This window comes from Colletotrichum phormii (assembly GCF_030913505.1).
Source record: "Colletotrichum phormii strain CBS 102054 chromosome Unknown BDP81scaffold_1, whole genome shotgun sequence".
In the NCBI taxonomy this organism is placed as follows: domain Eukaryota; kingdom Fungi; phylum Ascomycota; class Sordariomycetes; order Glomerellales; family Glomerellaceae; genus Colletotrichum; species Colletotrichum phormii.
In genome coordinates, this window is record NW_026851443.1 from 1,636,112 (window position 1) to 1,651,131 (window position 15,020).

The window sequence follows — 15,020 nt, forward strand, 5'->3', positions numbered from 1 at the left end:
GCACCCTTGGCAATTTTTGCCAAAAATACGAAGAACTCACTCTCAATTTCTCACCCTTACCATCAATCTCACTTCAAGGGACTTTCACTAGGGAACTTGCCTCCCATCCACTCGGGCCTCACTCACTCTTCCACGGGTCACAGACCAGGGCAAGATCAGGCTGTGCCGCCATCCTCTTTTGGCGCTACACTACGCATACACGGAGACTACTGCCCTTGCTGGCGATAGAGTCCTACCACAACAGCCTAGGCCTGCCCAGAGTGCCTAGATCATCCGTCTCCTGCGGTCAGGTCGCCACGGTTCCGCCGGTCAGCTCTTCTATGTTGGCAAAAAGTTGTTGCCGCATCTCTTTGTCTATTCCTCCGCGGTTCTGGTGTCGTCTCATACCATGTCTCTCATATCTAACGGCCAAGGGCCACTATCTCGTCTCTCTTTTCTCTCACCTCCCTCGATCCGTCTTCTTCTACTATAGACCCTTTCTACTTTCTTTGGGCATATCTGCCTGTTTAGTGCCCTAATCCAAAGGTCGAACCGTCACTTTCACGGACAACCAAGTCACTCGCTTGCACTACATTTTGTAATTTGAACTCCTCGTAGTCGGGGTATCATATCACCATGAAGGTGAACACCTCAATACTGCTGAGCCTGCTAGGCTTGGCCTCACGGGCCCGGGCTGATCCGACATGGCCCTCGGACATTGACGAGCTGGAAGAGATCATGTATCAGTCGTTCCAATTCGGATCACGACATTTTGCCGACACCGTCTCTCCCTGCAGCAAGGAGTCATCGGGGACCGGCCGTCAAACTGCCGCAGAGTGGCTGCGAACCGCTTTTCACGACATGGCACCGGCCAACGCAGGGAAAGGTGTGGGCGGTTTGGATGCGTCTATTCAGTATGAGCTGTCCAGCACCGGCGAGAATACTGGCCCTGCCTTTTCGACAACTCTGACCTTCATGGCACATTACTTGACCCGCAAAAGCAGTATGTCGGATCTCATCGCTCTTGGAGTGTACACTTCAGTCCTGTCGTGCGGCGGTCCCTCAGTTGCAATCCGATCAGGACGCATCGACGCAACCGTAAAAGGGGCACAAGGCGTACCACTACCGAACGAAGTCATCCAAGTTTTCAACTCAAAGTTTACTCGCATGGGATTCAGTCAACAGGAGATGATCCAGGCCACAGCCTGCGGCCACACTATCGGCGGCGTCCACACGGCCGAGAATCCAACCATCGTCCCGGATGGCACGAATCTGAACGGTTCCGCGCCCATGGATAGCTCAAACGGCGTCTTTGACAACAGAGTCGTGACCGAATATCTTGATGGCACCACGCGGAATCCCCTCGTCATCAAAATGGGCACGGCTCGAGCCAGTAACTCCGATTTCGTCGTCTTCAGCTCCGACCAGAACGCCACTGTGAAGGCCATGACTGACAACACAGTCTTTAAGTCTACCTGCAAGACTGTCTTCGAGAAGATGATCAACACCATACCATCCGGCGTTACCCTGACCGATGCCATTGCACCCTACACTGTAAAGCCGTCCGCGCTTCAGCTCTCCCTCACTTCGCCCACCGTCATGGTTCTTACAGGCTATATCCGCGTCCGAACTACCGCCATCACAGGCATCTCGAGTCTGACGATCAACTATAAGAATCGGAGTGGCGGGTCTACCTGCGGTACTGGCTCCTGTGTCTTCACAATCACCATCTCGGGTATTTCAAAGGGCTTGGAAGACAGCTTCTCCTGGTATCCCATCAGCCAGGAGATTCCCGTCAGCACGGGCATCTCTTCCTTCACCGTGACGATCAACAAGAGCGACGGCTCGAGCACGCTTTTTAACAACAACGGTAACGGATACCCGATCCAGGACGGCATCTTTCTCCACACATCCCAAAGCTGCTTGACGCAGAACTCTGGCGATGTTACACTTGTTGCCGCAGTTCGCAACGACCGCACCTCTCTCCCGGTCAAAGCAGAGATCTCGTACAAGACAGCGCGGACGACCAGCGTGGTTCCCTTGCTGGGTAAGATGACCGTCGACATGGTCAAGGGCGACTGTGTAGGCAGCTACACCTTTTACTCCGTCACCACGAACATTCCCGGCGGTGTCAGCTTCGAGTCGACCTTTGACTTCATCAGTGGAGAGGGTGCGTCCGCCATGATTGATCCGTTCAAGAAGGCCGATCCTATCGGTGGGACATGTGCGAGCTGGACGGGGGGATCTGCGACATGCGGTAGCGTCACAGTGTCATCTACTACGTCCAGCGCCGCTCCGACTGCTACGATTTCCCATCGACAGACCATGGGCGGCTATAAGCTTGTCTCCTGCTGGACCGAAGCCTCTGGTGGCCGAGCTCTCAACGGTCCCGCGTTTGCATACGATGGCATGACCCTCGACAGCTGCATGTCAAACTGCACGGGCTTCGACTACTGGGGAACCGAGTACGGACGCGAATGCTATTGCGGCAACTCTCTGGCTGCCTCTAGCAGTGCCGCGCCCTTGGCCGACTGCAGCATGCAGTGCTCTGGCGATTCAACCCAGTACTGCGGAGCCGGCAATCGTATTGAGCTGTACTCGACCACCGCCACTCGCACCAGCAGCTCCACGGCCGCTCCCACGGCTACTCTTTCGCACGTCAGCACCATCGGCAAGTATTCGTTCATCGGCTGCCAGACGGAGGCCGATGGCGGTCGCGCCCTTTCAGCCACCCAGACTGCTGCGGATGACATGACTCTCGACAAGTGTGCTGCTTTTTGCTCTGACTATACATTCTTCGGCACTGAGTATGGACGTGAATGTAAGTGGTCAGCGTATCTTGGGTCATGAATGAGAACTAACAGGAAGTAGGCTATTGTGGCAACAGTCTGGCAGCAACCAGCAAGACTGCGCCCCTGAGCGAGTGTAACATGAAGTGTGCTGGCAACTCATTCCAGTACTGCGGTGACGGCAACCGCTTGGAGCTGTACAAAGTCGGCAGTGCCTCGTCTACTTTGGCGTCGACGACGGCTACTTCGACCTCGAGCAGCTCTTCATCAACAAGCTCCATTAGTGTCTTGGCGGCGAGTGGATCAACGTCTTCTACTCTGACATCTGCTTCTGTTACTTCCAGCAGCTCTTCGACCTCGTCGCAGGTGTCTACTTCAAGTTCAAGCAGTGTCGTGTCTTCCAGCAGTTCCAGTTCCTCTAGCAGCGTCTCATCCTCGAGTAGTGCTGCATCCTCTTCAAGCACGTCATCGAGCATTGCGTCGTCCTCCAGCAGCGCCGTCACTTCATCAACGGCTTCACCCTCTGCCTCCAGCACAATCTCGACCTCAACAACCACCTCCCCGACGTTAGCCCACAAGCCCACCGTCTCACCTTACACCCTGGTAGGCTGCTGGACGGAAGGCAACGGCGCTCGCGCCCTGAGCCAGAAGAACTACGCCTCTGGAGACAACATGACGCTCGAGTACTGCGCCTCGTACTGCTCAGAGTACAAGTACTTTGGCACAGAATACAGCAGCGAATGCTACTGCGGCAACTCTCTCGCCTCGACCAGCGCCGCCGCGCCCCTGGCGGACTGCAGCATGACCTGCAGCGGAAACAAGTACGAATACTGCGGCGGCGGCAACCGCCTGACGCTCTACCAGTCCAACAAACAAGTGACGAGCCCCAGCCAGCCCGCCACGGCCGGGGCCTACGCTTTCCTCGGTTGCCGCACCGAACCCGCGCAGGGCGGACGCGCTCTGGATGCCAAGGCTACGGCCGGCGATAAGATGACCAACGAGGCATGCGCGGCGTTCTGCGACGGGTATAGCTACTTTGGGACGGAGTACGGCGGCGAGTGCTACTGCGGTAATGCACTGTCGGCGACGTCGCTTGATGCTCCGTTGAGCGATTGTAGTATGTTGTGTACGGGCTCCAGCACGGAGTACTGCGGTAATGGCAACCGCTTGTCGGTATATAAGAAGTGAGAGCGGTTCGACGAGTTTGGAAATATGATACCTTTTGGTCATAGATTTTGGCCAGCTACATAAATTTATAATGCATATTAACCTAAATTAACTTACGTTGAATAACCATGTATGGACGGAAGGGATTGGAGACGCACTAACTCTCCTTTCCAACCTGCAGGAAATGTGACATTTTCGTGGTGTGCACTTCGCTCATCTCCTTGCAATGACCATGTCAAAAGCATTACCAAGTTGTGGTTGAGATTTTAGCCAGTTTTTGATTCGGGAGATCTAAGTCAATTCAGTGCCCTCTTCCCCCAAGTCACCGTCGGTAGTCCTGTTCCAATTGTGTTTGATTTCATCGGTGATATATCCCTACCCAGTTGTCAATACTTCAAAGACTGGCCTTGAACAGTTCTTCTTCAGAGGGGGCCTGTATTGCGAGCTCGATGCTGTGTCCCTATCAGATGGTCTCCAACGTCCGCCCCACTGTCTCTAGCGCCCGCGTTCTCGTCTTGTAGACGTCTTTCTAATCCACAAGTCGGAAGGCCCCCAATGCATCTTTGGAGCAGCACCCCGGCTCATACCACGCGCAAGAACCATTGGGATCCAAGGGACGTAGCTGGTTTTGCTCATTCCATAACAACATCTGGGGATTGCAGAAGCTCAGAGTCATGACATGTAGCCGCAGCCTCGTAGAAAGCAGAAGAACCCGGCCTTAGCAATCTTGTGAGCGTAGTCCATCTCGGACGACATCACTCTTGCGCATACCTCTCTCGAGAATTATCCTCTACTTATGATCCCTCTTGTCTCGATGACTCGAGGAGTTGACACATTACGTTTTAGTTGTAGAGCGAGCGTTGAAGCTCGAGTCAGAGTAGTTGGTGGCGAGCATTTCCAAATTTGCAGCAATGCTTTGAGTGTGGTTATTTCCCGCCTGCTCCTCGTAGTGATTGAGACGAGGTAGGCTGCTTGTCTGAGGAACACATCATACAGAACCTGGCGTGCACCCTTTGGACTTCGCTTTCCACTTGGATAATGTGACAGAATTTCTGGCTATTCGGGAATAGATGCCTCGTTGGATAGCTCGAGGCTGACACCAGCTGTCCTGGAAACTTCACCCGCAACCCGCAACCCGGAACCCCGAATATTATGTGTTTTTCTTGCCTATTGTAGTTTGATCAAGCAGGACGGACATGACTAAAACAAAGAAGAAAGAGCGGAGCAAATTAAGATACCAGACAAGGAATTATTGATTGGGGTTGGCCTTTTTCTATGGATTTACCTGAGCAAAAAAGAGGTTCTGTGTTGGTGCTTCATTATCTTGGAAATATCCCACCTTGATATTATCACTTAGCAAACAACCAAGCTGTCTATTGATGGAAGAAAACTCGTCTCAATTGAATACATATCAATGACTGGAGACTGATGGATTCCAAAGGTGCAAGGGAGTATATCTTCACAGAAAACGCATCGAGAGATTTTCCTGTCTCGACACTTTTATCTGGTTTGCTAACAGTAAACAAACACCGACTTGGTCCACCACCAAACAACTACAAGATGGATATGAACGCTTCTGGAAACAGCGATGATGGAAGAAGACTACCTCGACTGAACAGGATGGTCTTGGCCATACAGGAAAGACAGCAATAGGGGGGGGAAGGGGGGAGGGGTTTAGGACAGAATCGGCTTCCACGCCAGATGAGTCAATCTGGTAGAATGCCACCACCTTACACACAGGAAATAGAGCATGCGGTATCCGCCCCTAATGAGTGAGGAAAAAAACGTGGCAATACATGAAAATCTGCGATGCCTGGAAGGTGTAAACGGCTCGTCGACTTCGTTGATGTAATACACATCGTCATTCTGACCAGACTCAGCCGACCAGTGCCGCGATTGCGTTTACTAAGTCATTAATTAAAATGACGAAAATGACCTCAATCAAGCCCCTGGCAGAAATGATACAGCCTGGCACGCAGTACGTAAAGGTCGTTGAAGAGAGCACTGGGAGAGACAACATCCCGCCCGACGTAGACTTCGACCGAACACCGCCAGGAGAGTCCGCGGCTTCACATCCCACCACTCTGAGCAGCTCCATGGAAGGTCTAGCAATCTCTCACAAAAGACCACGTTCATACGGCTGGGACGATGATACGAAATGGTCATGAAAGTTCAAGTTTCACGACTCTCTGCAAACCGCCAGGGCTTTACGCGGCAGGAGCATTTACATGCCACGACATTGTTAAGCGGTTAAAAGATAAGCCGACAAGCCGCATAGCCTTGGGCCAAGCGTTGCTGTCGATAACGCCAACTTCATCGGCCGAAAAGCATCTAGCCAGCGACATTCGATGCAATCACCGTCGTAGGGCATCTCGGGGTGCACCAAATCTACGCCTCGTCGCATTTGCCGATTTAACGTTGGGGCGGATGCGATTCAATCTGGCCTTGCTTGCGAGGCGCACGAGAACGTTACGATAGCCGGCATTTAAGACAATCTTGGCCTCACATCACAGAATGAAGCATCTCATCCTCGTCGGGGCGTGCTACGTCGACACAGTCCTCAGGCAAGGCTCTACCTCCGCCCAATGATCAAGGGGGGCAATCCTACTCACACTCTTTTTTCCAAGCGTACCTCACTTCCCAGAAGAGGACCTGAAGCTACGAGCCACGAGCATCCGCGTACGCAGGGGCGGCAACTGCCCCAACACGATGGAAGTCCTCCAGCAACTCCTGCGCGTAGAGCACCTCCCGCATTCACAAACCAGCCCTTTGACGATGCACCTCATCTCGCCCCTGCCAGAACGTCAATCTCAGGCGACGGCGCAGATCACAGCCTCGTTCCCGCCAGCCCCAGATGCCGCCGTAGGGATCGACTTTGACCACTGCCTGTTCCGCGAGGGCCATCAGGCGCCGGCGAGCAGCTACATCTTCCGCAGCGAGGCGACGGGTAGCCGGACAATCGTGAATCACAACGACCTGCCCGACATGACGACGGACGAGTTCCTCAACGTCGTCGAGGCGTTCCGCGGAACAGGCGGACGGACGTGGTGGCACTTCGAGGGACGGGTCCCGGAGACGACGCTGCAGTGCATTCGGGCGCTTCGGCGGGCGCTGGGCGACGATGCGGTGACGGTCAGCGTCGAGGTCGAGAGGCCGGGCAGGGCGGGGTTGAGAGAGCTCGCCGCCGAAGCGGACGTGGTTTTCTACTCCAAGAGCTGGGCTGAGGTACGTGACGTTCTCAGATATCGGCGCACGCCCAGTCACAGCACTGCGCGGTGCATACTGACAGGGTAGCATACATAGGCCTGCGGGTATACGTCCGCTGATGATTGTTTGAGAAAAGAGTCGCTGTCGCTACCGCGGGCGTGAGTTCGGTCAAGGGTTTACCGGTCATGCAACACGTTCTCGCTGACTGCAGAATAGGTCGTTGGCCATGATTACGTGGGGTGCTGAGGGAGCATGGTGCATATCACTCAAGGACCGGCAGCTGGTCGAGAGCCCAGTCAAGACGCCGGTGAAGCAAGTCGTCGAGTAAGCTTCGCCAAACCACCGCTTTACACCCAAGACTCGCCTTGGCGCGCAGGACTGACATGATGGGGGTAACAGCTCGGTAGGGGCGGGAGACACGTTCGTTGCGGGCATGCTGTACGGACTGATCTGCCAGGTCGACACTTGGGACGTGACGCACAAGTTGGGCTTCGCGGTTGCACTCGCCACGCTCAAAGTCCAGCGAGAGGGGTTTGGTGGACTGGGAGACGATATTCGTATGGATATGCAAAGGTCGCGTTGACGGTGGGCCGTCCGTTAGGCGTTGAAACTGTCGCCGCGGGCACTCCGGGTCATGGCCCCGTGTCCCCCCGGTGCCGTAGATGGATGCTTCGGCGGGTGGGACGACTGCCCGCCAATCGTCAGGTAAGCCAGGCCAGGAGGCCGTCTTTTGCCCGCCAGCGGACCGATGGAGCACCCATCGGCGGTCGCGCCTGTTCCGAAGCTGTGCAAGAGTGAAAGGTTGCAAGACCCTCTATGGCTCTGTGGGGAGCAAGAGGCGGTGTACATGGTGGGCAAGGCTCAAGCGAGGAGGAGGCAACCTGTCACGGAGGGGGACTCGGGAGTACACTAATATTTGGACAACCGCAAAGGCCAGGACGCGTCGGCGTCGCTCGTTGTTGTTAGTGGAGGGGTGACAGGTCGGGCCAACCTGCATTTATGCGCCGCCGATGCTTCGATGCAGCTTGAAGATGGCGCACCTCACGCGGGGCCTGCGACGGCGAACAAGGCTGCATGTGGCCTGCTGCAGCTGATAGTGGCATGCCGCTTGGCCCCCAGACCTAATCGGAGACTACTGCGCAGGCAAAAACGGGGAGAAGTGAAATATATGGGCCGTTGCTACAGTACCTCTGTGTGTACGTCCTCACATGCCGCCCAGCGAAGTTTGTCGCGAGAATTTCGTCTCCCTCGTATGAATCTGCTGCAGCGAGGCCGTGTGGGTGACTGAACGTACAGATGGACAGAGTGACCTTGTTGGGAAAGGGGGCCGGGGGCAGAGAATTGTCACATCTCTCTGGATTCGGTTGCGGAGCCAGAGCCTGGAAATGAGGAAGAGAAGAAAAAAATCAATAAAAAATCTTCCTACGACGTTGGTCAGCTCACGAGAGAGGATGGATGGGCGATTGTTGATGCAGTGAGTGGGGACGACGGCCTGTTTGTCGATCTGCGGCGATTCAAGAGCCTTGTTTATTGTGCTCTTCCTCAAAAGTAGTCGGTGGAGCTGCCTCTGTTTCTTCGTGTTTCTATATCACGGGTCTTGTGAGAATAGATGGGAAAGTCCAAGTCTCCGTAGAGCATGGCCGGGTTCGTACGGATGCACAACGCATATGGCCCCGAGTCTCCGTCGTTTCTCCTGCGGTGCCGAATGGTGCCGTACGAGAGTCAACATCAACGGCGGGGCTGCAAATCTTTGCGGTCGTCACAGTCAACAAATCATGACGTTCCCCTCTTGCAGGCCTGAAGATTCAAGTATGCCGGGCGGGGTCGGTCCATCCATCACCAAGCTAGGCATGCGCTTGTCTTCATCTTTGCTCCTCGGCTCTGGTGTAATTATACTCAAGCACCCAAGGGTGACCGACTGCTGCAACTCGTGCGTCTTGCTGGGAATGTTGGCATTGATGCAAGTATTGGCGTGCAGATGAAAATCTCCAGTCTCTCGGGAGATGCAGAGAAGTGTTGTCGAGGGCGGAATACAGTCAACTGTTGTAGCAAAGTCGCTCACGAGCGAACCCGTAGAACAGTAGCCCCTGACGGAAGGAAGCGGGTTTGTCTGGATGTTCGTTTGTTTGACAGCTTTGGGATGAAGTTGAGCGGGCGGTGGGCGGTGCCTGGTGGCAAAACCTTGAATCGTCCATTATGATGTAGTGTAGCGATTTCCGCCCACAGACCAATAGTAGGGGGGCCGGTTTGCCGACTTTGAGACCACGGTACCAGAAACTGTGAGCAAGGACAGGCGTTCTGGCTTTGTCAGGCTTTTTTGCAGCTTTAGAAACGAGCCCGCTGAGCCCGACGGAGCTGAGCCATTTCACTGTCGACTGTTCCATCGAAGCTCCTGTAACCGCATCTGTAAGACCGGGCAGATAGTCTGCAGGTCGCCTTTCTCAGGGGTTGGTTGTAAGGGGTAAACATGGCACCACCGTTCCCATTTTCAAGGATAGAGCAAAGCAAGCACTGCATGGCAGATTGTCTGACCGAGGGGCCGAAGGGGGCGTCTCTGTAATCGATGTTGGATACCTATGTGTTCAAGGACGGGCTTACTTACGGAGTGGTAGGTAATACCAAGTAGACCATCAGGAACATGCGGATACCTAGCGGAAGAAGAAAAGCAAAGTTAAACGGATGGAATGCAACAATGACACTGGCACACTGGATACAGTCAGTCAGCCATCCATCCTGGCCGCGATTACTTGCGATTGCTGTGCGACAAGGGCTTGATGACTGGGTAGTGAGTACACACCTACCATGATAGTTTCCCAAAGCTTCGTCGATCGAAGGACGCCCGCTTGTGCTTGGTGGTCGTGGTGGTGACAGCGAACGGAAGAGCGCGGATTGTGTGGCAAAGCTAGTGGCAGCAAATTTGAGCGTTGGTCACAGCTAGTGAGTTGTATCCGTAACAGCCTCATGTCGACCGTGTCTCGTGGGACGAAGAGAAACCCAGGCGAGCAAGCGGGGATGAGCGAAGATGTGGGGGCGAAGGACGGTTAGTAAATAGTGGGACCGACCGCCCATGGCGCCTTCAGTCTCTGTTGGCGTGCCTGGCACTGGGAAGATTCAAGAAGATGGGGTGTGAAGTGTCGAATACCGGTAACTCGAGCTTCAACCGGGGAGGGGGGCGTGGCATCAAGCCAGTCGAAGGGAACGAAATCGTCAGGGTAGCATTGGACAGCGGTAGTCATGGCGGTGATGGCTGGCTCAATTAGCGGCGGCGGCAACCGGTAAGGGTGAGACTGATCTCGTTAGCGCATGGAAGGGGTGGTGAAGACTGAAAAGGGCAGAAAACCCAAGTCTTTCACTGCCTCATCCTCATCGACGTTACGTGCCCACACCCCTCCTTTTCCCAACCAAGCCATCCCTCCTCCTCAGCCCCGCATTTCACTCGCTGAGATCGGCGAGGTCTCTACGTGCGGATAGACACGCACGTAGAAAACCAAAGGCACACTAGTTTGCCGTAACGTCGAGTCGTCGGTACGTGTCGCCTCTGCCTCGAAGCTCTGTGCTTGCTGGCCAGATCGAGGTATCGAATACCTTGGACCAGCCGGTGCCACCTCTACAAATAGATGCAGCCACTGTCTTCAACTTTCAAGCATATCTCATCGTGACTTTCTGCGTCCGGCTCACGGGAGCCGCCTCTCGTGCTGTGACGAGTCATGATCTGCACCTTAAACTTGTTGAGTTCCCATATCTTCTGCCTGGTTGCTTTGATGATTTGATCCAGATCGTAGGATCCAGCTGGCCTTGGATGGGCCCTCGTTTGCTGGAAATGACTGTCAGTGTCTGGGTTTGAAGCCAAGTGCTCATGGCTTAGCTCCTGCGAGTCTCGTAAGCTTGAGTTGTTTTCGATGTATCCATAGCTTCGCTCGCGTAGCACATGATATGTCGACTCGTCCGCCTGCTTCCTCTGTCCAGGTATCAGAATGCTGACGCTCGAGGGAGTAGTGGGACTGCACAATAAGACTTTTGCAACAGAGGACGCACCGGAGAGAGTCCGGCAGCCAAACCATCCCCGGTCCAGCCGCTCCACCGTGAAGAACGCCTTGGTTGCCATCACCCGGTCAGACAGCCGCTAAAATCGCAAAGAGTGCTGAGCCCATGGCACTGGTTAAAGAGTGGCACCAGCCGGATACTTTTGTCCATCCCCAAGCCAGGCCCCGCTGGATCACGCTAGGCGACTGACGCTCTCCTTTCCTACCTGACAAGGGACTCATCATCTCCGAACCAATCCCTGGCATCTTTCAGCACGTTGGAATCGCTGGGGCCGGGACTAGGGCCGGGGTCTTAGCTCGCTGGATGACAAGCCATGGCCATATCATGCCCCATGTCTAGAATTGTGTGTGCGTGTGTGTGTGTGTGTGTGTGTGTGTGCTGGTTCCCGCATTCGGTCGGACTAGATCGTCATGGGCAGCTGCAATTGCCGCCGCATGGTGTAGTGAACGGTAAATGGCACCTTTGTACCCAAGTTCTTGACGAATGGTCCAAGTGAGAGGCTTGGGTCTCTTTGCATTGTACTGGCCGAAGCGTTGCTCATGGTATATCCGCCGGGTCGAGAAGAGATACCTGTATCCGTAGCTATCCGTACTCTCGCGAACCGAGCCGCCTGGGGGCAGTCTGAGATTCTGAATCCGAAGAATGCTCAAAGAAGTGGACGGCTGTGGATGGCGCCGTCTCGCCCCGTTGTATCGTCCCGATGGTCGGTGCTTTCTGTCAAGTTCCCCCATCCATGCAGAACGCCCAATCAGTCTTCAGGGGGTTCTTTCGGTGGCCCGCGCGTGAACAGTAGATCATCTGGTGGAACTGACCTTACCAGGGCTGGTTCGAGGGTTGGCGGGTTCTTAGTCGACAACCTCAAAGCGACCTTGAGAAGGCTGTTATCCCTGCCCTGTTTCATTTTCATCTTTTTGCAGACCATAGGACGGACTGCCCACTAGTATGTATAGAGAGAGCTTGGCCCACCAAAGCCGACCCCTAAGATCCCTGACTTTTGCAAGCCTGGCTAGCCGACATGACAGCTTTGCGCATTAAAGTGTTTTTGTCGTTAGGCCCCGGTTTCACCGAGGCCCTGACTGGAGTGACTGCTCTGCCCGGCGCCTGGTTGTGTTCCTCAAAGAATGCCAAACAAGACACAGTTGGCCACCCCTTGAGCACAAACGGCCGAGCGTCGCCCGGGCTCTCTATTTAGCTCGACGGTGATATTGTCGCCATGAGACCTTGGAAGTCCGGAAGGTCTCCTTACTAGCATTAAACACGTCAGTGATATGCGGCTGTTGCTAGTTAGTCGCGAGCCCATTTGTGGTAGTAATCTAGAGCTTGACGCCCCGTTTTATGCAACGTACAGGTTGGATTGTAGTCACCTGGCGGGAATTGCTTTGTGCCATCCTCGCTGATGCTTCCAACTCAATGCTGTATTTTGCATTCAATGAAAAAGCTCTGCAACTTATGAAATGTGAAGCACACCGCCAGGTATTGTCCTTCCCCCTTGCGAGAGGTACCTCTGTATCCTTACAGTACGTCCATGCTGGTCTATACGGCTTTGAGCGTCGAAGCAGTGAGTACCTATTGAGATGGCTGAGGTCGGCGGTGGAGCTGGAGCATCGAACTTGAGCAGTCAAAGTCAAGATCGGCCAGACTCTAGCTGTGTTGACCGTGCGTGCGTGCGGGTTTTCTTGTCTGGTTCACATCCAGACCGAATGCTTCGTAGACGGCCCAGGTACCTATCCGTACGTATGGATAATGCATTGGACGGGGACCAAGACTCGTCAATCGTGCGCGAATGGGGAAACTTGCATGCTGATCATCTCGCGGAAGCAAGTTGGCTTTTGTCTAGCCAGCCACGCCCTCAAAGTGGCCTGGCGCACGAAACCAAATATGGTCGGACAGACTTCCGCTGACTGACAAGGAACCGGATCGCTGGCCTCCAGTACTTGGTCCCGACACATGAAGCGCAGGGAAGGAGCGATGATTGCTGTCCGAAGGGCACCGAGCCGCCCGAGAAAACGGGAGTTCTCTGGCATCAAGGAACCGTATCCATGTCGTCGTTCTCGTCGTCAATTGAGGGGGCTTCAACCAGCCACGCGTCTCTGTGGCGCGGCTGAGCCTAGTATAGGTAGCAGACAGAGGCTGTTGGCCATAGGTAACTTGGGCGACCCCCCACAGAATGTGGCTGAGATAGGGAGCCTGCGTGCGTGCGTCCTGCTCTTGATCACCGCTTCGTATTGGTACGTGAGCGAGGACGTGAGAGCGAGGGATTTTCATCACTCGTCCAGTTACCAACAGGGAGGAAGCCGTGAAAAGGACGAAAGTACTCGCTGTCCGAAGTGGAACGTGTGAAAGGGAATGTGGGCTATGAGTAGTGGTACCTAGTCAGTATCGAATCATCGACGGAGGCGCGAGAAGTCCAGGGGCGTAAGCCCGACTTGGTCGAGACTTTAGATAAAGTGCCCCGGTGATGCGCAATGTTGGGTGGTGGGAGATGGTGAGTCGGTGACAAGATCCGCCGATGGACGACATCTGTGACAACTCCAAGTGGTCCACGGATAGTAGCCGTGTGACCCGGCCAGAGGGAATGACAGGGCTCAATGGCTCAGGCTTTGAAAAGGTCTCGCCTGGCTGTGACCGCCCTTGAATAGCACAGCAGTGGTCTGCGTACCGTGCTAGTAGCCGGATAGATGAGTCGAAGTGAAAGTCTTGGCCGAATTGGCTGCCACCGCTGCCAAGGACAAGATGGAAGGTCCAGGGTGAGTGGTATATTCCACCGAAGATCATGCTGTCCTAGGCAGGCGGATGTGCGCAGAGAGTGTTGCATTAGGTTTCAAAGTATTCAGGGCTCACGGTACACCCCTATGAGCCGAGGGAATATTAGTGACCGAACGCCAACAGCGGAATGTTGGCAGTAGTGCCCTGTATCCGTAGAGAGACACGGAGAGCAGATGGTACTCGGCGGCAGTCAGGCCGATTCTGATCAGCCGTCTCCGCACATATGTCTACATACCTCACAGGGTTGCCGCTTCGACATGGCTCGCCATGCTGATCTGAAAAGTTGGCGAGCGAGCACTACTCCGTGCATGGGCCACTAGCCCATGGGTAGACACATAAAGTAGAGTATATGTGCTCACTGGTCAGAGAGTGAGCCAGGTGACGAGGCACTTTTGAACGCGAGACTATTCTGTTAGCGGGTTGTTGCACCTACCTGGTATCCGTACACAGTAGGTGAAAGCGGCACGGTGCCGCCATAGAAAAGTCGAGTGTCGAGCCTAGGGCCACCATTGCATCGGCTGGGTTTTGTAGTGACCGACTAGATCATTGTCCATACCTCCGTCCATAAGCTTCACACCGCCGCTAGCGAATCGTTTCTGGCTCCGTTTCGTCAAACCTCTAGGGAGAGGGATGGAAATTGAAGAGATCTCGCCTTCCCAGGCAGGTGGTGGTCCACCACCTTGAAGGCCACCAGCTTGCAGGGCGTCTACTTTCGAATTACCGAGGGCTGTCCAGTTGGCCTACCTACCTTACCTGACGTTAGGAATACCAACGAAACGAGACTTGCGCCTTCCTACCGCCCGCAAAGGTTGAGTGGGTAGCGAGACAGGATGGATGATCGGCATGCTGCCTCTTCAAGGTCTGTTGCCAATTACGTGGCAGAGAAGTGACGCATACTCCGTATACTGGTTTGGTCATGAACCAGGACAGGGCCACGGAGTTTGGTAAGTGCTACTCCGTACTGCTGAGTAGGATACTGCGTAGAAAGCGATGTCAAGGCTCCAGAGATGATTCAACCAAGTCTGACGGTAGCTCGCCGGGTATCGGGAAGCTTCTGGGATATGGAGT

General features: G+C 54.5%; 4 protein-coding genes across 4 annotated transcripts; 2 read left to right on the forward strand and 2 right to left on the reverse strand.

Annotated features, from left to right (window-relative positions):
* Window positions 1-615: 615 nt before the first annotated feature.
* Window positions 616-3,956, forward strand: BDP81DRAFT_388534 (WSC domain-containing protein; the record flags this gene model as incomplete). Its single annotated transcript, XM_060587141.1, has 2 exons — window positions 616-2,800; window positions 2,851-3,956. The coding sequence occupies 2 exons, from the start codon at window positions 616-618 to the stop codon at window positions 3,954-3,956; spliced, it is 3,291 nt and encodes a 1,096-aa protein (XP_060451669.1).
* Window positions 3,957-6,276: 2,320 nt separating this feature from the next.
* Window positions 6,277-7,943, forward strand: BDP81DRAFT_7136 (D-sorbose). Its single transcript, XM_060596197.1, has 5 exons — window positions 6,277-6,499; window positions 6,563-7,160; window positions 7,239-7,300; window positions 7,359-7,466; window positions 7,542-7,943. Exons 1-5 carry the CDS (start codon window positions 6,450-6,452, stop codon window positions 7,723-7,725), a joined length of 1,002 nt encoding a protein of 333 aa, XP_060451670.1. The 5' UTR covers window positions 6,277-6,449; the 3' UTR covers window positions 7,726-7,943.
* Window positions 7,944-9,768: 1,825 nt separating this feature from the next.
* BDP81DRAFT_413041 (uncharacterized protein) lies at window positions 9,769-10,118 on the reverse strand. Its single transcript, XM_060589262.1, has 2 exons — window positions 9,940-10,118; window positions 9,769-9,848 (listed from the first exon to the last, which is right to left on the reverse strand). The coding sequence occupies exons 1-2, from the start codon at window positions 10,103-10,105 to the stop codon at window positions 9,814-9,816; spliced, it is 201 nt and encodes a 66-aa protein (XP_060451671.1). The 5' UTR covers window positions 10,106-10,118; the 3' UTR covers window positions 9,769-9,813.
* A 563-nt stretch (window positions 10,119-10,681) lies between these two features.
* On the reverse strand, window positions 10,682-11,486 carry BDP81DRAFT_7170 (uncharacterized protein). Its single transcript, XM_060596200.1, has one exon. The coding sequence runs from the start codon at window positions 11,245-11,247 to the stop codon at window positions 10,750-10,752; it is 498 nt and encodes a 165-aa protein (XP_060451672.1). The 5' UTR covers window positions 11,248-11,486; the 3' UTR covers window positions 10,682-10,749.
* Window positions 11,487-15,020: the final 3,534 nt, after the last annotated feature.